At 37.7% G+C, this 22,748-nt stretch overlaps 1 protein-coding gene across 1 annotated transcript in view; it reads right to left on the bottom strand.

Moving 5' to 3' along the window:
• LOC140163099 (uncharacterized) overlaps positions 1–22,748 on the bottom strand; it is a 61,381-nt gene that overhangs the window by 12,180 nt on the left and 26,453 nt on the right. Inside the window, exons 12-13 of the mRNA XM_072186476.1 lie at positions 14,478–14,558; positions 11,252–11,326 (exon numbers count right to left, since the gene is read on the bottom strand). Coding sequence (XP_072042577.1) covers positions 11,252–11,326; positions 14,478–14,558 — 156 coding nt within the window. The remainder of the gene's footprint in view (positions 1–11,251; positions 11,327–14,477; positions 14,559–22,748) is intronic.

Genomic DNA, 22,748 nt, shown 5'->3' with positions numbered 1-22,748 from the left:
GGCCGGTGGCGCGTCCCTTAGGCGAACAAATACACGTTCAATTACACACATCAGTCATTTGCGCTCCGCGGCTTTCTTGATCTCAGCTTAAGATCAAGCCGGATGCGCTTCGAGCGAGTCAAATACACACGCATGACATACAACGGCCTTTCTTGGTTGGTGGTCAAAACCAAGATTCCTGAGTTTTCAGGAGCGCATCGGCGCCTTTCTTGATTTTCGGGTTAAAATCAAGTGCGCTGCGATACAGCGATTTAGAAATTAGGTGAATACGTGCACAGTGAAAACACAAATAGTACAGCCATGGCCGATCAGGCAGTAGTAGCTAGTCGAATAACACTCTCACAACCAGAACCATTGGTTTTAGAGGGAAATCTCTCTGAGAATTGGAAAAAATTCAAACAAAGGTTTGAATTGTTTAGGGTGGCATCAGGTTTAACGGCAAGTACCGATGCACAACAAACATCAACATTTCTCCACGTAGTGGGTGATGAGGCTCTGAGCCTATACAATACATTTGAATTCACAAATGAGGATGACAAAATGAAACTAGAGCCAGTAATGCTGAAGTACGAACAGTACTGTGCACCAAAGAAGAACGTAACATACCAAAGGTACTTGTTCTTTTCTCGTCATCAAGATGCAAATGAAAATATTGATCAGTACGTGACAGAGCTGCGTACTCGTAGCCAATCCTGTGAGTTTGATACGCTCAAGGATGGACTGATCAGAGACATGATAGTTTTAGGGGTCAAAGACAATAAGTTGAGAGAAAATTTACTTCAAGAAGCTGATCTAACATTGGATACTGCATTAAAAAAGTGCAGAGCAAAAGAGCAATCGCGAAAGCAGGCTAAAGAATTAGTCAAATCAGGTACATCATCACATGTTGACACAGTCAATAGAAATAGAAAACCTAGACCTAGACAACAACAGTCACAAGCTAGACAACAGTCACATCAAAAGTCAAATCCACATCAGAAAACTGAAAGTTCAAGTTCAAAATGTGGAAGATGTGGAAAGCACCACAAAAACAAAGATGAGTGCAAAGCGCTAAAAATAGAATGCTTCAAATGTGGCAAAAAGGGGCATTTCGCAACCTTCTGTCTTTCTAAAAAGTCTCAACAAAGCAGAAGCAAAGTAGATGAAATAAATGAAAGTGATTCAGATCAAGAATACTTTGTTGACATTCATGCGATCACTCATGAGCTCACAACACGTAAACGTGATGAGTGGGTTGTTAAGCTACCAGTAAACAAGCACAATGTTTCATTGAAACTAGACACCGGTGCTCAGGTCAACATATTACCTCACTCAGTGTATAAGAAACTGAAACCCAGACCAAAACTGCAGAAAAGTTTTGTGAAACTTAGGGGATATTCTGGTACAGTCATTCCAGTTCTTGGTAGATGCAAAGCAGAAATAAAACACAAAGGCAAAACACAAGAACTATCGTTCATAGTCATACCTAACCAAACAAGACAAGGCGTCAAATTTAGACCAGTGCTTGGGTTAAAGGCGTGTGAGTCATTGGGTCTCATTAAGTTAGTTTGGAATGTGGAGGTAGACTCAGTTGAAGATGAACTGACAGATACTGTTATGGAAGAATTTAGCCATGTCTTTAAAGGGCTTGGATGTTTACCAGATACACATACAATACATGTAGATCCCTCAGTACCACCAGTACAACATGCTTGTAGAAAAATTCCATTCAAATTGCGTGACAAAGTCAAAGCTGAATTGCAAAGAATGGAGAGTATTGGTGTTATAGTCAAGCAAGAAGAACCTACTGACTGGGTCAGTAGCCTAGTCACAGTAAAAAAGAAAAATGGTGATATTCGGGTATGTCTCGATCCTCGTAACTTGAATAAGGCTATAAAGCGTGAGCATTTCAAGCTACCATCACGCGAGGAGATAATGGCTGAATTTGCTGGAGCAAAGTATTTCAGTAAATTAGATGCCTCATCAGGGTTTTGGCAAATAAAGCTCGATGCAGAAAGCAGTAAACTTACATGCTTTATCACACCCTTCGGTAGATACCGATATTTGAGATTACCATTTGGGTTAAATATGGCACCTGAAGCCTACCACCAGAAGATTCATAGACTGTTTGAATCAATAGATGGAGTAAATACAATGATGGATGACATTATTGTATGGGGAGCTACTCGTGAAGAGCACGATACTCGCCTACGTAAAGTACTAGAAACCGCTTCTAAAAATAACATGAAGCTAAATAGAAGCAAGTGTGAGTTTGGAGTAACCAAACTGATCTTCATGGGAGATCTTATCACTGATCAAGGCATTATGGCAGATCCAAGTAAGATTAGTGCCATAACCAACATGCCGCGTCCTCAGCAGAAAGCTGATCTTCAAAGATTTTTGGGCATGACAAATTACTTAGCCAAATTTGTGCCAGAACTGTCATCAATGACAGCACCTATGAGAGAACTGCTTGATCAGCAGAATGAGTGGATTTGGGGTGATGCGCAAGAAAAGTCTTGGCAGCAAGTGAAGAAAGTGCTTTCTTCAGCCCCTGTGCTTAAGTTCTATAATCCAGACAAACAATGCAAAGTATCTGCTGATGCATCTAAAGACGGTCTTGGAGCAGTCTTACTCCAACAACATAATGACGAGCAATGGGCACCAATAGCCTATGCATCTCGAGCGATGACAAGTGCTGAAACGCGATACGCGCAAATCGAGAAAGAATGTTTAGCATTAACATTTGCATGCGAGCGATTTCATCAGTTCCTATATGGTCAGAAAGTGCAAGCTGAAACAGACCACAAACCGTTGGTAGCTATATTTAAGAAGCCACTTTCTGAAAGTCCGCTAAGGTTACAGTTGATGCGCATTAGATTGCAAAGATATGATCTTGAGTTAGAGTACACACCAGGTAAACTGCTATTTACAGCTGATGCTCTCTCTCGAGCTGTAGATATTAATGCATCATCACAAGCTGATGAAAGTATGGAAGATGACATAGATGTTTATGTTGATATGATCATGACATCACTTCCAGTAACCACAAGCTCAACTAAGAAAATCAAAGAAGAAACTTTGATAGATCCTGTGCTGCAAAAGCTAACTAAAGCCATAATGGAAGGATGGCCAGTACAGAGACAACAGTGTCCAGTAGAAATCAGAGATTTCTGGAACTACAGAGATGAATTGTCAGTGGTAGAAAATCTGATCTTAAAGGGTAATAGATTAGTAATACCTACAAGTCTGCAAAGAGAGCTGTTGCAACAAATTCACAAGGGTCATTTGGGCATGGAAAATGTAAGCGCCGTGCTAGAGAAGTTATTTTTTGGCCTTGTTTGAATGCTGACATAGATGATATGCTACAAACATGTTCAACATGCATGAGTAACAGAAAGAAGCAACAGGCAGAACCACTGAAATCACATGAAATACCACAAGTTCCATGGGAAAAAGTTGGAATGGATCTCTTCACTGTAAACAGAAAAGACTACTTAGCAGTGGTAGACTATCATTCTCAGTATATTGAGATCTCCACACTTACCAGTACTACAAGCAGAGCTGTAATAAATATAGTGAAATCTATATTTTCCAGACATGGAACACCTGTTCAAGTCATCAGTGATAATGGTCCTCAATTCTCAAGTCAAGAATTTAGAGAGTTTGCAAAGGAGTGGGACTTCGATCACACTACATCAAGTCCTCACTTTCCATCGTCTAATGGACAAGCAGAAAATGCTGTGAAGATTATGAAAAACATGATAATGAAAGTAACAAGTACTCGTGAAGATATTTATCAAGCTCTTCAAGTATACAGAAGTACACCTCTGGAACATGGTAAATCCCCAGCAGAGTTACTGTTCAACAGGCGTATCAGATCAAATCTTCCAGTAGCTAAAAAGTTACTTGAGAACCAGTCGCCCAGCTCTAATGTGGTTGAAAAGAAAAAAGAGCTGAAAAAGAGACAAAAGACTAACTATGACAAAAAAGCAAAAGCTGTGCCTTTTGAAACATTGAAAAAGGAGCTACAGTTAGACTACAAAACATGGATAAACCAACCATGAACAAACCACAATGGTCACTCAAAGGAGTAGTTGTGGAAGTTCTCCCAAACCGTTCCTACAAGGTGAGAACTGAATCCGGTGAAGTCCTCAGAAGAAACAGACGTCATCTGTTGGCAACGACTGAACCAGAGGAGGAAGATGAATGGTAATGCACGCAGACGACCAACCAGTAGTTGATCAGCAAGCACCTGCACAACCAGTACCAGAAGGGAACAACAACCAACCAGCTGCGCAACCAGATGTGAACAACCATCCACCTGAGATCCGCAGAAGTACCAGAGTCCGGAAGCCTAATCCGAAGTACAGCAGTGATGTGTATGATTGCACATAGAACTCTTGAACATTAATTTTGTGTACCACGAGTCTGTGAACTCTGAACTGAAGAACTTTAAAACTTGTTTCAAAGTTATGGTACACATGTCTGATATATAATCACACTTTAATTATATAAAAGTGAAGACAAGAACTGATTGTTTTTTCTAAATCACTTTATTCAGTCAAAATTTGGTATCATTTCTAAATTTTGTGAGTTAATTGAAGTTGAAAGTTTTCAATAATTTAAAAGTTTTCACATGTTGTGACATGTTAACTTAATCAACCGAAATGCTTGGTTGTGCTCGATAAGCATTTTTTCCTAATTGGATAATTTATGTCACATTGGACTTTTGAGATACTAAAATATCAGATGTCAAGTTATATAGTAACTTCCTATCTTTTAAAGGAGGGAAGGTGTATTGATATCATCATAATCATATAGTGATGTGCGCCCATAATCTGAGTAGCACAAGATGGCGACCTCCAGTAATAAATAAACCAGTGTTATCTAATAAGAATATTAGATCTTTGTGTTCTGCGTAATCCATCCTGATATGTGTTCATAGTAAACACAATAGTTCAAGTCTAATAAACTCACTTTAAACATTAATAAGACTAAAATCATGCTATTTGGCAGAAATTAAGTAAATTTAAGGACATATCTCTTGCCTATGGAAACGAAAACATAGAAATTGTAAATAAATACAAATAATTAGGTGTAGTATTTGATCCAAACTTATCTTAGACTACCCCGTAGTCCACTTGCCCATTGTGCATACTCTGGATATTGTATTTAAGCTCAAAACTCTGATTCAATTATTTGTGCACAATTGATAGATTTTCACATCTGATCTTTTCAGTCACCCTACTCCCTCTGTTTGTTAGCTTCCCAAGTGGACTACTGACTTTGGAATGCGGTCAGAGATGCTTAACACGGCTGTCTATGAGCTTCTATGGATGAGATTGTCGGAAATCTGGCCTACTAAAATTGGCCATGATGTAATGCATCTTTAAATGGATCTGGCTTGTGATTGGTCGCCCGAACTCGTTATGGTTTAAATCCTCCGGGTACATGTCATTACCATTAATAACTACATGGTACACAAGTATGTGGCCTACCCCGCCTTTGTGTTGTGTAATTGCATTAACGCGTCAATAAGTGCATGAACGCGTCTTGTATTTGCTTATGGTTAAATTTGATTGATAAACAAGTATGATTGACAGTGTGAGTGTTAGGGACTTTGCCCGTTCAAAATCCCGTTTAAAATTGAAAGTCCATAGTCTATTTTAACATGGAATTTCGCGATTAATAAACTGGCAGATTCTAAAATCAGAATTGTTCAGTATTGAAGTGCCAATACAATCATGACATTATGATATGTTGTATTCAATAATATAAGCCTACGTACACTTTACTTTTACTGTCACTAATATAATTATATAAACTTTTTCATAACAATTTTATACTAGTATTTTGATGTAATTAATATCAGTATAATTTCGAGTTCAACTGAATGCTTTCATCATGATTAACATCAAAAATAGACTATGGCATAGTCTAAACTTATCTTGGAGTGAACATGTAAATTATATATCATCTAATGTATCTAAACGTATTGGTGTAATTGGTCGAGTCAAGAATTATTTTCCACCTAGTGCTGTGAACATGCTCGCTAAAGCTCTATTCTTCCCTCATTTTGACTAGTGTAGTTCTGTATGGAATAATTTCAATGCTAATTATCATCATGAGCTCCAGGTCTTGCAGAACAAGCTTGCTCAAATGCTTCTCCATGCTCACATCAGAACTCCAATTGACAAAATGATGGAAGACCTGAATTGGGTAAAACTAAACATGACTTTTTAGTATTTTTCTATGTACTCACAAACACATTCTATATAAATTATATTTCATAAAGCAGTTATTAAAAATTAAATAGTAAGATTAACCGAAGGGGGTTGTTACAAACCCCCAAAGATTTATTTATCCGTCATAAAGAAGCGTGTGTTTATGCCCAAACAACCTGAGCTAATCGTAGATCCATCATTTGTGCTCATTTTAGTGATAAAATTTTTACTCCACCACCTTACCCGGGGGTAGGACCAGCCATCAAAAATGACCAGCGGGGTGGTTTGCCGACTTTTGTAGACAGCCAGGATTTCCCAAATTTGCATGGGCGCGCTCACATTATGACATCATAGCAACATTATGTGGGGAAAGTTTGTACTTATTTTGGTATCACTGGCTAGAGGAGACCATAGCTATATATTGTTACCAAATAACAGTATATGGTGTTGATAATTGAAAATCAGGGGGGTGACCCCCCCCCCACTCGTAGTCTGTGTTACAAAATATGGCTCAGTAGTTCTAGAGTTAACACTCATAATTCTGAATGCCTAGAATTCTCTATTTTGGTAAGGGCGTTTTAATTTAAGATATTCAAAGTTCTGAATGTCGTAGTAATTAATGAAAACCGCAGCAAAAAAGGTTTTATATATGAATGGTAAGCCTACCATTGAAAATGATGCTAAGATGTTAACCGATTCTACGTAGATGAACGAGAAACGGCGAGAAAAACAGCAGCGTCTATGATTGGCCATTTTAGCAAGCTCCGATTGGCCAAATCTAACCGGCCCAATCAGGTATCCCGGTTTATCGACCAATGAGAGTGCAGCAGATATATGATAAATAGCGATGTTTTCAGTAAGAAACGTCATTCTGTATCGGGTCCTAGTCAGGACTCGTTATCAAATTCAGAGTCCAGGAGAGGACTCGCAGTCACCATCCTCAATATTGAAACCTAGTCAGGTTTCATTATTCGGTATCAGGTCCTAGTCTGGACTTGATATCATACTCGAGTCTAAGAAAGGACTCTATAGTTTCTACAAAAGAGACAGAAAAGGTTTTCGAACAAGAGAATGAACGGCTCTTTTCAGAGCCACCAAAACTTCACAAAAGACCGATATGATTGGTATAATATTTCAATATTCATAGTTTTGAATGTTATTAATGATATTTCAATATTCATAGTTTTGAATATTATAAACCATAAAGTATGACTTTGGTTATTTATAGATATTTCTTTTTAGAAACCAAGATAAGGTTTCACTATATAGGCTGTTAGTATATAATTTAGAATTTCTCAGCAGAAGATTTTCTAATTTTTAAAGCAAGGTTAAAGTTTTATAACAAGGCTATTACTGGAAGCAGGTACCCTCTGTGCCCTTCGCCTTTTTATAATAATCTTTCAATATTCATAGTTTTGAATGTTATTAATGATATTTCAATATTCATAGTTTTGAATATTATAAACCAAAAAGTATGAGTTTGGTTATGTATAGATATTTCTTTTTAGAAACCAAGATAAGGTTTCACTATATAGGCTGTTAGTATATAATTTAGAATTTCTCAGCAGAAGATTTTCTAATTTTTAAAGCAAGGTTAAAGTTTTATAACAAGGTTATTACTGGAAGCAGGTACCCTCTGTGCCCTTCGCCTTTTTATAATTTTGTTGTTTCAACCCCCATTTGTAGCGGTACCACCGGTGGAAGGTGGAGTAGTGGTATGCAGCCATTTGTGCGGGTTTGAAGGAGGGGGATAGTATTGACGCACGGACCTTACAGGTTCGTGGGCAGTTAATCCCTCGTTGAAGGTTTTAACCTGTTTTGAAGCTTGTACCTAACCCAGTGTGGTCAGGTTAACTTGTAACCGAGCTTAGATCTCAAGTAAGCCTATCAATATCTAACTTAGCCCGAGAGGGCAGTACTTTAGAAATATCACGTGCAAAGTAATTGCATTAAATAATGATTAAGGGCAATCATAATTTCCAATCATAACATAAAGTTTTCCAACTATTCGGAAAAGAACAGCTTTATGATAAATAGGTTGTTAGTATACAACGACAATCACTGCGCATTAAGTAGCGAAAGAAATCACTACTAAGCAAATATAGTTCGAACAAGAATATGGGTCGAAACTTTTAAGCTAAACAAAAGTATCGCAAGAATATTAATTTGTAAGATTACAAATTGTCGAATCAAGAATTTCTAGCACTCGGGAAAGGCCTAACTTCATACCAAATCCAGAAAACCTAGTATCATTTAATTTAAAACGACAGTTTTCCTTCTACCAAAAACAAAGTTCACGCTTTTGATCCATCACACAAAGAACGGCTCTTTTCAGAGCCACCAAAAGTTCTTAAAAGTAAGTTTACTTTTATATAGGTTTGTGAAAGGGACAGATTTTACCCTTCAAAAGCGATAAGTTCATCGCACAAGATATTACGGAAAGTATTCTCCGTAAAATGAACGGCTTTTTTCAGAGCCACGAAAACTTCAAAAAGAAAATCGGTTGACCAGCGAGTCTTCCGAGAAGTAGAAATTATTTATAATAATTTTTACTTTATGCATAGGTCAGAAATAGACCTTAACAGTGCTACTGATGAGATCCCTTGAGGATCGAAACAGGCTTGTCTAGCTAACTGTATGCTTTTTTTCCAAGCCGGTCGGCATGGATATTTATATCTATATAAGTAATAGTTATTACTTATAATAAGAATAATTTATAGTGTTTTTAAGTTTAAAAACATGCAGGCCTATACATGTTTTAAAGTGATGTTGTGTTTACGCACTAAGTATAGGTTTCTCTATTTTGGTAAGGGCGTTTTAATTTAAGATATTCAAAGTTCTGAATGTCGTAGTAATTAATGAAAACCGCAGCAAAAAAGGTTTTATATATGAATGGTAAGCCTACCATTGAAAATGATGTTAAGATGTTAGCCGATTCTACGTAGATGAACGAGAAACGGCGAGAAAAACAGCAGCGTCTATGATTGGCCATTTTAGCGAGCTCCGCGATTGGCCAAATCTAACCGTCCAATCAGGTATCCCGGTTTAACGACCAATGAGAGTGCAGCAGATATATGATAAATAGCGATGTTTTCAGTAAGAAACGTCATTCTGTATCGGGTCCTTGTCAGGACTCGTCATCAAATTCAGAGTCCAGGAGAGGACTCGCAGTCACCATCCTCAATATTGAAACCTAGTCAGGTTCCATTATTCGGTATCAGGTCCTAGTCTGGACTTTATATCATACTCGAGTCCAAGAAAGGACTCTATAGTTTCTACAAAAGAGACAGAAAAGGTTTTCGAACCGCAGAATGAACAGCTCTTTTCAGAGCCACCAAAACTTCACAGCAGCGTCTATGATTGGCCATTTTAGCGGCTCCGCGATTGGCCAAATCTAACCGTCCAATCAGGTATCCCGGTTTATCGACCAATGAGAGTGCAGCAGATATATGATAAATAGCGATGTTTTCAGTAAGAAACGCTCATTCTGTATCGGGTCCTAGTCAGGACTCATCATCAAATTCAGAGTCCAGGAGAGGACTCAGTGATCACCATCCTCAATATTGAAACCTAGTCAGGTTCCATTATTCGGTATCAGGTCCTAGTCTGGACTTTATATCATACTCGAGTCCAAGAAAGGACTCTATAGTTTCTACAAAAGAGACAGAATGAACAAAAGAGGCAGAATGAACGGCTCTTTTCAGAGCCACCAAAACTTCACAAAAGACCGATATGATTGGTATAATCTTTCAATATTCATAGTTTTGAATGTTATTAATGATATTTCAATATTCATAGTTTTGAATATTATAAACCAAAAAGTATGAGTTTGGTTATGTATAGATATTTCTTTTAGAAACCAAGATAAGGTTTCACTATATAGGCTGTTAGTATATAATTTAGAATTTCTCAGCAGAAGATTTTCTAATTTTTAAAGCAAGGTTAAAGTTTTATAACAAGGTTATTACTGGAAGCAGGTACCCTCTGTGCCCTTCGCCTTTTTATAATTGTGCCAAGTCTTTGAAGTTTGTGACTGCTATTGTATGAACAAATGCCAAATTGCAGGGGTTTCTGCCTTAAACCAAAAAGTAGCCATACAATATCAAATTGATCTTTTATTGCCAGTAAAATAAGGTCCAACTAAAGTATTATGATTGGGTGCATTTCATAATAGTAAAACGTGATAAGTTATTATTTTATCAATTACATTTCTTGAAATTTATGATATGAATAATAGGTTTTTAATGCCTTATATAGCATTTTGTTATAATGTATATATATATCTTTGATCATTTTATACTACAATAATAGTCTGTCACTCATATGTATGTACTCTCAATCATTTTAAATATTTGTCTTGAGATGTGAATGAAACATCTTGAATCTTGATAACATCTTTTAATCCAATACAACTATGGCTATATTGTTTTCTGGAATCAGAATTGTTGTTTTTGCTTAGATTGTTAGATATGTTGGATAACCCAAGTCCATGACACTATAATTTGGTTCACCTCAAGTTCGGTAGTGACGCCAATGCTTTTTCGCTGTTGCGCTGCAAGCGTGCCGACAAACCGCCCTGTACCCGTGCCTGCACACTCAGCGCGTTTAACTTTATGTGCACGATTTGATACTGCTGCAAGCGAAATACGCATATACGTCAGTACTGTACTTGGGGTAAACCAAATTATATACATAAAAGAATAAGGACAGTCAATCCCTCCTTAGAGTGTGACTATCCAAACAGAATTAGAACGGATTGGGACAGGGTAAAACCGTCTGCAAGATATCTGTACACAGGTATGGCGCTTTATACATGGGACCAATGGCTTAACATCCCTCCAAAGGACAGAGTACTCTCATCATTTATCCAATTTGAAATTAAATACACCTTGGGGAGAGTGGAAATCTGAATTCAATTACCAAATAAAGTGTGGTGGTTTTTTTTAAATACCCCAGCAAGTCACAACTCCCTGCACCTCATGCACTACACTAACAATTAGGCCACACTCTCACCAAAGTTGAACGTAACATTAGAAAAACTTTACCTGCTGAAGTAGGATCTTGCTTTGGAAATGTGTCAATAGACGCTAACGCTGCTGCTAGTTTAGCATTGGCATCATCTGAGTGTAAAAAACACAGAACTTGTAAATGTTATAGATTTGTTGAAAATAAAACATGCATTGTCAATGTGATTTTATGACCCTTGCTCTCCCGCATATTTCCTTTTCAATTCTTCTTGAAACAAAAAGTTTTACTATATGTGTAAGGCTTATACATGATTACGCCTCAAAATTTATTTATATGAGGGTCATTCAATCTTTCTCCACCCTCATTTCTCAGCTTCTGCATAGTGGCCCACTCAAATTGCCTATACGGCAGTGATATAATGAGCTTATTTGCATATTATTTGTATTTACAAACTTTTGGTATTTACATACCTTTAAGTGGGGCCAGCTTAAGGGGTACTACACCCTGCCCAATTTTGTGCCTATTTTTGCATTTTTCTCAAAAATTATAGCGCATTGGTGACAAGTAAGATATGTATATTATAGGGGCAAGGACTCCAACTGCTGCACTGGAAAATTTATTTCAGCACAGACAACAGTTGTGGAGTTACAGTCAAAAATGAGGGAAAACCAATATTTGATCAATAAATCAATAACTACTTGCCTTGAGTTGCTGAATTTTCAGTGCAGTAGTTGTAGTCCTTGCCCTATAATATACATATCTGACTTGTCACCAATGCGCTATAATTTTTGAGAAAAATGCAAAAATAGGCACAAAATTGGCCAGGGGTGTAGTACCCCCTTAATTACGAACTGCGTAATTCTAGTTTAAATTGAAATACATTTTTATTACTGGTCATCTTGTTGTTTGGTTACACATCTGATGTTGTTTTACGTACAATCTGTTAGGATAATGATTAGGCCTAATCATTTTCATATAAATGTTTTGTGATTTTTACCATTACCGTTGAAATAAATCTTCTTTGGTTCTGAGGTAACCTACAAAAAGCAGTATGGTACTTAAGTGAGTGTCTTGGCAAAGTTTGTGCCAGGATTGTAGGTCCCACAGCAACATAGGTCATTGACCCTGTTCACATTAGGAAATTTCTTCATTCGACGAAGATAAGTTAATCTTGATTTACTAATTAAGCATGCGTACACATTACGCTGAACGAAGATCGAACGAATAGTACCATACACATTTCATGAAAGTTAACGAAGCTATTAACGCCCGGCTATTACTAAAGCCGGCGAGGGTCACTTGTCACATGATCACTTTCCTTCGTCGAATGAATCAAGTGTACACATTACAAAATTAGCTTCGTCGAACGAAGTATTCCTTCGTCGAAACAACCTTTTTAGCTTCGTTGAACGAAGCAATTTTAATCTTCGGAAGACAAGTGCGTACACATTAGGAAAAAACGATTTTTAATCTTTGTTCGAGGTTCGTCGAAAGAAGAAAATCTTCTAATGTGAACAGGATCATAGTCATTGAGTCCTTTTGATGATGAAATGAGTGGTTACCTAGGTACTGAATCCTTACAGGCCATTTTAACTATCTTTATTAGAATTGAGATAACAGTATCAACAATTTCAGACCATATTTTTTTTAATCAACATTTTTGAATTTTGACCCCCGCGTGTATAAATAAAACTTTGATCTTGGAAATCTTGAATTGCCCAATCAGGGGTGATAATTCTACAATCCCAATAATCTCATTTTGTACCACCTATAAAATAATAATCAGCAAAGAAAAATACTTAAAACTGGCAAAACCATCTGACCTAGACTATTACTGTGACGTGATGCAAACCAGCGGGTGGTCAATGCAGTCAATAACACTAGCAAAAGTTAGAAACAGAGATTGGCATTCAAATGCCACTTTGATGGACTAAAAGCATGCATTTTCAATTCATTGGTGCAAAAAGATACTAATAAAGTCCATGCACCAAATGCAGCTTTTGCAAGATGACATTCTTGCCATCTTTTGAAACACAAGGCGGTTCTCGAACCACGAGTCTCGCCTACTTTTGCGACCGCCTGCATTTGCAATTACTTAAGAGGTAAATGAATTTGGCGGTTATCGGCTGGGCACGATTATCTGGCTGATGGTTACTGTACCCACCAAGAGTCATGCCCATGCAACAGTTTTTACTAATTTGACCTCAGATGACCCCTGGTGGCCTCGAAATGACTTTCCGAAAATTTAGCTTTAAATGTTGACTGTAGGCACCAAGTTTCATGCCCATCCGACAGTTTTTACTAATTTGACCTCAGATGACCCCTGGTGACCCCGAAACGACCTTCCAAAAATTTGGCTTCAAATATTGACGGTACCCACCAAGTTTCATGCCCACCCAACAGTTGTTACTCATTTGACCTCAGATGACCCCTGGTGACCTCAAAATGACCTTCCAAAAATTTGGCTTAAAATGGTGACTGTACCCACCAAGTTTCATGCCCATACGACTGTTTTTACTAATTTGACCTCAAATGACCCCTGGTGACCTCGAAATGACCTTGCAAAAATTTGGCTTTAAATGTTGACTGTACCCACCAAGTTTCATGCCTATCTGACAGTTTTTACTAATTTGACCTCAGATGACCCCTGGTGACCTCGAAATGACCTTCCAAAAATTTGGCTTTAAATGTTGACTGTACCCACCAAGTTTCATGCCCATCCTACAGTTTTTACTAATTTGACCTCAGATGACCTCTGGTGACCTTGAAATGACCTTCCAAAAATTTGGCTTTAAATGTTGACTGGACCCACCAAATTTCATGGCCATACGACAGTTTTTACTAATTTGACCTCAGATGACCCCTAGATGACCTCAGTGACCTTGACTCACTAACCAATACAAATCGGTTCTGTCTCGGGTCAAGATGCACCCACCCACCAAGTTTGAGGAACGTTCGACTAATAGTCTCCGAGAAAATAGGCGGAAAGCAAACTTTAACCAAAACTTTAACCAAATTTGTCACATACACACACACCCACCCCTACATACATCCACACATACGCACGGAAAAATGATTACATAGTCTCCTGCCTTATCAGGCGAGACAATAAAAAGGACATTTTATACTTCATTTTGACACTTCATTTAGTAAATCTATCAATTTTCTCATCGTTCACTTGGCAACTTTTCGTGCTAGCTGTATTTTTTTATATCAATTGTATCCTTGTGTCAATTGTGCCGTCTGAGCCTTATACGAGATTAATGAACAAACACGAGTTCATGGCCTATAATGTAATCTCACCGTGTGGTTCTTTTTGATGGGATGATTCCTTTGGTTGTCCTGAGACTGAAGAGATTGAGGCTTGGACATCTGCATATGGTACTGAAATAAAAAGTAATATACAGTTAAGCAGGATTGTAGCCAGCAGAGTTATAGTGCTGGGTGGCAATTTACAGGAACATATTTTTAGAAAGATTGTTACTAATACTGGACACCATAGGCGTAAATCCAGTGGGGGGAATACTCCCCAATATTTTGATGAGGGCAGGATGGTTCATACAATCATCCCCTCATCTCTTCACTCGAATTTGTTCCACTTTTGCACCTTATTTGACCAATTTAGCTTTAATACGGCAAAATTTGTACCATAAACTTATTTTGTCACCAAAAGAATAAGTTTGACAGGTGGTGGGTGACTTTTTGTCACAGGGGTAGGCAGGGTTCGGTTTTTGCCGGCAAAGTGGCAAAAACCTGGCAAAAACTGTTTTTGCCAGTTTTTGCCTGGTTTAAACCGCAAAAATGGCAAAAACTGGCAAAAACTCACATATAGTCACTCAAATATTAAAAAGTGACACAGAAAGCTCATAAACAGTAACACACATATTTTAACGAATCATTTAACATATTTTTTGTCTCATCAAGTCCTTAAAATGAAAAAGTTTTGAATTTGATACATGCCACATTTCGATTAAATGCACTTGAGCAATGAAAACGCATGCCTTTAATTTCTTAATATATTGCTATAATTACAAAATCTGGCCTTGTTACACTCGGGAACTTATTTTTGTAACTTAATAATTTGTTTTGAGATGAAAAAATTGAATTATAAATCACTTTTTTAGTTTTTGCAGGCAAAAACTGGCAAAAACTGTTTTTGCCAAGTGGTTAAAACCGCAGTTTTTCCACCTGCGGCAAAAACCTGCGAACCCTGGGGGTAGGTGATGCGTCTAGTGCACATAGTTGTAGTTGTAGATGTAGTTAGCTGCTGTTTCCCTATCCTTCATTCTTAGCTTTCTACCCTTCTAACATTCTCCTAGCTTCTCTTCTATAGATCTCCTCGCTTCTCTTTTTTTGCTTGCTTGAAACGCTTCTATACTGCGGATGAACCCAACTTGCCGCTGGCTAGCCGTAAGGCGAAAAGGGAAGCAAATTATGTAAGTCTTCCACTGCCAGTACATAGCCTCTCCTTACTCAAGACTCCTCATGGCCTCCCAGCGGTCACTACCGGGCAACTGGCATCTTGCGATACCAGGCAGACATGAGGGGATCTGGGAGCAGCAAAGGGCCCCAAAGGTGTGGTACGCAAGCCCACCGGCGCCTAACCTTTGCCCCAACTATGGGTCAAATAGCTGAGGTAGTTCACTACCTCAGGCGGATAGTCTCGAGTCATGCCTGGCATTGTTCCGGCAGAAGGGCGTCATGGATTACATTCATATCACGGCCAGTGAACGCAAACAGGGAGTCCTGGGACCTGTACTACTTGCCATATCTGGTTGGAGACGGGGAGGTAAGAGTGATGGGCGATGTGGATCAGATAATATCTCGTATGCTTCGGCCACTGGGCAGCTGTGAGAAGGAAAACTCCAATGTTAAACCATTCTGTAGGAGTTACGACCACAGATATTATAGAGCAACAGAAAAACTATGACAGCAAACCTATATAACACTAGGGTTAAAGTCCCTAACAAAACATCAATTTCTGAAACTGACGCTGATTTGAAGAAATCAAATGACAACTTTTCCTCAAAGCCTTATGGAAGGGACAAGTCTGATAAGAGCGTTTGTAACAGGAAAAACCTAATGAACTGCAAGAAAATCGTCAACATCTCCACAATGAATGTGAGAACCATCCGAGAGAACAGATGTAGAGAAGAGCTAGTGTCAAACTTGATAGAATACAACATCGACATCCTGGGGATCCAGGAGCACCGCATAGTACATAAAGAACCAGTCAAATATGAAGACATCCTGGGACAGACTCTTATCACAACATCAGCTACCAGAAATAGAGCAGGTGCAGCTACAGGGGGAGTAGGAATAGTGCTAAGTGCAAATGCAAAGGCTTCACTGGCTGGTGTGGTACCACATACAGAAAGAATATTGGTTGCTAACTTCCAAGGAAACCCTGCAACTACTGTTATTGTTACCTATTGTCCCACCAATGTGGAAGACGAAGACAAAGTAGAAGATCACTATGACAACTTGAGGAGAACTATAGATTCCATCCCTGCGCATAATGTCTTGATGGTTATAGGAGATTTCAATGGCAGAATTGGAACAGAGGATGCAAAGTTCACCTACCATGACATGACTAATAGGAATGGGAAGTTCTTGGTTGATCTGGCAATTGAAAAGAACCTGATTTGTGCTAACACTTATTTTAGGAAGAGGAAAGGAAAGCTGTGGACTTTCTGCAGCCCAGCAGGAAGCAAGTACCAACTGGATTATATCCTTCTTCGTAAAAAGTGGAGAAACAGCCTACTAAATGCAGAAGCATACAATACCTTCTCAAGTGTAGGATCAGATCATAGAATTGTGACATCAAGGATCAGACTCAGCCTGAGAAAGACCAAGACCCTGCCTAGAGGGAAGAACCATGACTGGAAAACACTCTGCTCAGACTCCAAGCTTCAGGAGCTATATACTGTTGAAGTACACAACAGGTTTCAACCCTTGGAGGAAGTGGAGGAAACAGCTACTGAGAGGTATGAAAGATTCATAAAAGCCAACAGGGAAGCAGCAGAAAAGGTGATACCAGTTAAAAAGAAGAATAGGAAGGTGCGGCTTTCAAGTGATATCAGAGTGAGGAGAGCAAGAGATGACATCAGAGAAACCTATGATGCGTACCAGTTGGATGCAACTGAGGAAAACAGACACAGATATAAGGAAGCCAATGCAAACTTAGAGGAAGCATATAATACTGCTACAGAAGATCTAAGTAAAAGGCTAAGAGCAGTTGAGGAAGCGCATGACAACTGCAAGCATGGACAAAGCTGGAAGCTAATTAATGAAATAACTGGACGGAAAGCATCAAAGAAAGGTCAGCTGAAGGGAGACACACAGAATGAAAGGATTAACAACTGATTCACCCACTTTAAAGATCTTCTAGGTAGCCCTCCAGAAATAGATGGAGAAGATGAGGATATTGTACCAGTGGCCAAGGATCTCAACATCAATGTGGCACCATTTAGTCAGGAGGAATATGCAAAGGCAAAGTCTGCACTAGTAGAAGGGAAAAGTTGTGGAGAGGATGGCATTCCACCAGAGGTACTTAAAAGATGTGATCTGGATGGCATAGTGTTGGAGTTTTGCAACAATGCACTGATTAAAGGAAGCAAGCCTGACCAGTGGTCTATCCTCAACAAAATGATTCTCAATAGGATCAGGCCTGAAGTAGACAAAGTGCTTAGGATCAACCAGAATGGTTTCAGGGTAGGCCGAACAACAGTAAGCCACATACTGGCCCTAAGGAGGATCATTGAAGGAGTGAAGGCCAAAAACCTGCCTGCAATAATAACTTTCATAGACTTCAGGAAAGCCTTTGATACCATTCATAGAGGAAAGATGCTGCAAATTCTCAAAGCCTATGGAATCCCTAATCAACTTGTGGAAGGTATAGCAAGAATGTATGAAGATACCAAGGCAAAAGTAGTTTCTCCAGATGGAGAAACTGATCTGTTTGATATACTTGCTGGTGTACTGCAAGGAGACACCCTTGCCCCATACCTCTTTGTGGTGGTTTTGGACTACGCATTGAGGGAGGCAGTCGAAGGCAGAGAAGAGCAGCTTGGATTCAAGCTGGAAAAGAGAAGAAGCAGACGAATAGGACCTGAAGTGCTAACAGATTTAGACTTTGCAGACGACATAGCCCTACTTTCAGAGGAAATCCACCAAGCACAAGAGCTACTGCAAAGGGTTGAATCATCTGTTGGAAAAGTTGGCCTCAAAATGAATGCTTCAAAAACAAAGTTCATGTCTTTCAACCATAGTCAAGAGATATCTATGCAGACAAACAATGGCACCAAACTAGATGAGGTGAGCGACTTCAAGTATCTGGGTGCATGGATGGCTAGCACGGAAAAAGACGTAAAAACATGCAAAGCAGCAGCATGGAGAGCATGTAACAGCCTCAACAAAATCTGGAGGTCAACTCTCCCAAGGAAATTCAAGACTCGTTTATTTTCTGCTACCGTCAAATCTGTACTAACCTATGGATGTGAAGCATGGACCATGTCTCCCAAATTATGTAAAGAACTTGATGGTTGCTACACAAGAATGCTTAAGGTTTTACCGTCATCACCCGATTCGACTTGACTATTGCGCCTGTTTTCAACGCGTGCGTACTCCGCGTCGTGCTCGGCGTTGCGTTGCAGACATCGCAGAGAACGATGCGCGGTGTTGTGCGTGTCAATGCTATTTTTTGCACCGCGATAACTAGGGCCAAAAAATAAAGAAAACAATGTTTGCTGAGCGCAAAAAAAAGTGGTCGCTTCTAATATATTAAATACAACATGTACAAACAAAATCTTGCCAGCGTGCTTCCAGCAATAACGGACCTGGACCCCCCTCCCCAAAGTAGGCCTACGACAGGAGGGTTCAATAGATCGTATGAAGTTATAGGCCTACCAAACAAACACAGAATCAGGGTGTTTTTTTTTAACATTAGGCCTAAACGAGTGTTGGTTAAATTGGTTAATTCGTTTTAATAATATTTTAGCCTAAATTTTGGATAAGCACTACGGTATATTATAGGCCTATTAAAGGTTATACGTTTGTAGAACGTTTCATAATGAAACACACTACAACAAAATTAATAAAAATTCCCTTTAAAAGGGAAAGCCAGCCTCAATGTAGAAGAGGTCTTGTAATTAGTTTTGGTCAATGTGAAAGGCATTTTTAGGATCATGCTTACATCTACATGACAGTCCACCAAACCATCAACGATGAGAACATGCACACTGAAACAGCAGAAAACATTAATTCCTAATCTCATGTCAACTCTTTTAATTCATTACTCCAAATTGTTCTGGTCTGTTTTTTTTTTTTTGTTGTTGTTGTTGTTGTTTTGTTTTTTTTGTCTTTTCAGCTTTTTACCCACGATATCTCAATTTCCAATTTTGTAATACCAGAACTTACAAACTCAATATTTTCGCTTAGGAATGTCCGATTTCACTGCTTTTGATATATACACTGCCGGTTTGAGTTAACTTACATGTACATTTTATTTTAAAATAACTTAATTAATTAAGCAATGTATAGTTTAAGCCTACTATATTATAATAGATAGTGGCCAGCACATTTATAAAGGACTGGTTACTCACTACAATCTTCACTCTTAAACTGTGTTTTTCTGAATGTGCTGATCATGTTGATTGCTAGTCGGAAACTCCTGCGAAGCTATGGACATGGCATCTTACATACTCCATTCTATAACAGTCTGCCTATTGCCTTGTGTGTTTTCTCTTCAATCATTTTGTTGAATGTAATTTTATGAATCAAATAGTTATGTGTCATTTTATTTATAATAAAGAAGTTATTAAATTAATAAAGTAAGACAATTTATTTATCTATAAGTGCATGTCAAATGGGGTACATTGTTCAATACTATAGGCCTACATGCATAAATTATGCCCATATTATAGCTAGGCCCTAAAAACTTTATTTTGCATCGGATTTTTCCGTTGAAAAGACAAAACTGATGTTTATGATAGCAACCATTTCATCAATAACATTTTGAGTCATTTTTATCCATAAAAGCGACACAGGATATGATAGATAACTACTTTCACATCAATATGGTCCATATGATCACAGATTGTTGAGAATCTGTGATATGATCCGGGATATGATGAAGATTTTGATTCTATAGATCTGTTATCAACATGATATCACGCTGTTCAGTGGTCAAGGAGTAAGGACCCCGGTCAAGGACACTGATATGACATCATAGGTGATGTCAGATTTTCTTCTGCTGACCATATGATGCTATATATTAACTATTATTGTTACATTTAGGCCTATACCTAGAACCTTTTAAAGTCATAATTAGTTCAAACATAACTTTGGTAATACTCACTCGTTTTCGTTCAAAAAAAAAAAAAAACATACTTACTTTTCCTTACAAATCAATTAAAATATTTAAAAAAATTCAACCACAAAAGTTTTAAACAAAAGTCATTCCAATACCAATAAAAATTAATCTCTTGAGCATACAAACACCATCCCAGAAACAGGTACCAGCCCGATGGGCTGGCGAAAACATGTTGTGAAAATGTTATTGTAGACATATATTATTTTGGCAACATTGTTCCAACTTAGAATGTGTTTTGCAGCAAGTGTTCAATGTTTTTGATTGTTATTTTAAAAATGTTTTAAAAGTTTATAATCCACCATTTAAATGTTTAAAGCATTTTGTGTTATTGGGTAAAGACCTACTACGTGCACTGAATTCATAATGCATGCGATATAGACAACACCATCAAAACTATTCAGTTTAAAAAAAATGTGTCATACATTTTCAAAAATGATATCCTAATTGGCCAAACGTTTTTCTACAGCTATAGACAACCCAGCGTTTAACTTTGCTTTAATTGAACTGCAACAATTGATGATATGAATCCACCTCGAGATAATTCCGTAGGCCTATAGTTTTTGTGACCAAAAGGTTTTCCTCTATAGGTAACACTAGGAAAAGTGGAACGGCGTCATTTTCCTATTTTTGGCATCAAATGGCTTCAAATGGCATCAAATAGCTTCAAATGGCATCAAGTGGCTTCAAATGGCATCAAGACGGAATCAGTGATGCCAATTTGGAATCAGTGATGCCAATTTGGAATCACTGATGCTAATTTGGAATCACTGATGCTAATTTGGAATCACTGATGCCAATTTGGAATCAGTGATGCTAAAATAGAATCAGTGATGCTAAAATGGAATCAGTGATTCCAAATTGGCATCAGTGATGCTATCTTATCATCAGTTTGGGTGTCAAGTACTTTTTAAGCTGTCAATCAATCTCATCTTTTCTTATTAGTTTATGTCTATTTGTTCAGCATCAGTGTTGTGCTGAAACCAATGGGCCGTGAATTTAACAGGCAGCAGCTTCATGTTTGAGTACATATAGGGCTCAGGGTCATGCAAGCCTATTTATCCTAGAGGCCTGACATATTGATTTTTTCCACATAATGTAAAGACAAGTACATTTTTAAAAACCACAGGAAATCTATTAATAGTATTACTGAAAAATAAAGTGGAGTAGAACTGAGAAATAAGCCAGAGACTTGTCAAGTATGTCACAGACTCCATTATTGTTACTCTGAACTTTTTGTATCTAAAATGAGAGAGTCTGCATATATTTATAAGACTAAGGAGCTTTTAAAAGTTCAGATTTCTGGAGTTTTTAACATGATTTGGGATATTGTTCCAAATCTTTACACCCTTGTATTGCCAAATTATTCAAAGTCAGAAGCAAATTTAGTGTTATAATTATGATTTGCTGCATTAGTTGAAAACATATCGTTAAATGCTGGGGGGTAACACATTCTTGCAGTATTTTTACATGAATGTGCCAATATTCAGTTTACATGATATTAGTCAAGAATTTTGAGTTGATTATATTTGATAAACAGTGGATTTGAATGACTTCTGCACTCACTATTTACTGATTGCCCGGAAAGCAAGTTTTTGTAACATGTGAAGCTTATTTTTACTGCCTGCACTCAGTTGATCCTGGAAATCTTTCCAGGATATGTGCTGCACTACTCCAGGCAGTATGCCATAATTACCATAATAATATGTTTTTATTATAAAAGTGCTGTTATAGGAAGATATATTTTGACCTTATACAAAATTCTAATGCTATTTGAACATTTTATTCGCAAGTTCATCAATATGATTTTCCTAGTTAGATTTTGATCAACAGTAACACCCAAGAATTTAAATTTATCACATGATTTATTTCTGTGTTATCAAGTGAAAGTTTAAATTTGTCTTTTAACTTGATTAGTTTTAATATGAGTTCCAAATAGCATATAATTATTGTTTTAAAGAAAATAATACATGTAGCACAACAGAATCATGTTTATTTTAAGGTTTTGTTATTTTTTCTTAATTTATTTATTTTTTTAATTCTTGTTCACAGTTATTTTTAAGCTTTACAATAATACAACCAATTTTAAAATCTGTCTGATTTTGTTCCATTAGCATTGGTCCACACCAGTCTTAAATTTGGTTGAAAGCAAAAATATATACTTGAGTGCACTTTAAAGTATTTATATTTTAACAGTTAAAAGG

Source organism: Amphiura filiformis, chromosome 10, assembly GCF_039555335.1.
Source record: "Amphiura filiformis chromosome 10, Afil_fr2py, whole genome shotgun sequence".
NCBI classification, from domain to species: Eukaryota; Metazoa; Echinodermata; class Ophiuroidea; order Amphilepidida; family Amphiuridae; genus Amphiura; species Amphiura filiformis.
The sequence above is the reverse complement of the archived record's forward strand: the minus strand, read 5'-3'. Positions and strand labels throughout refer to the sequence as shown.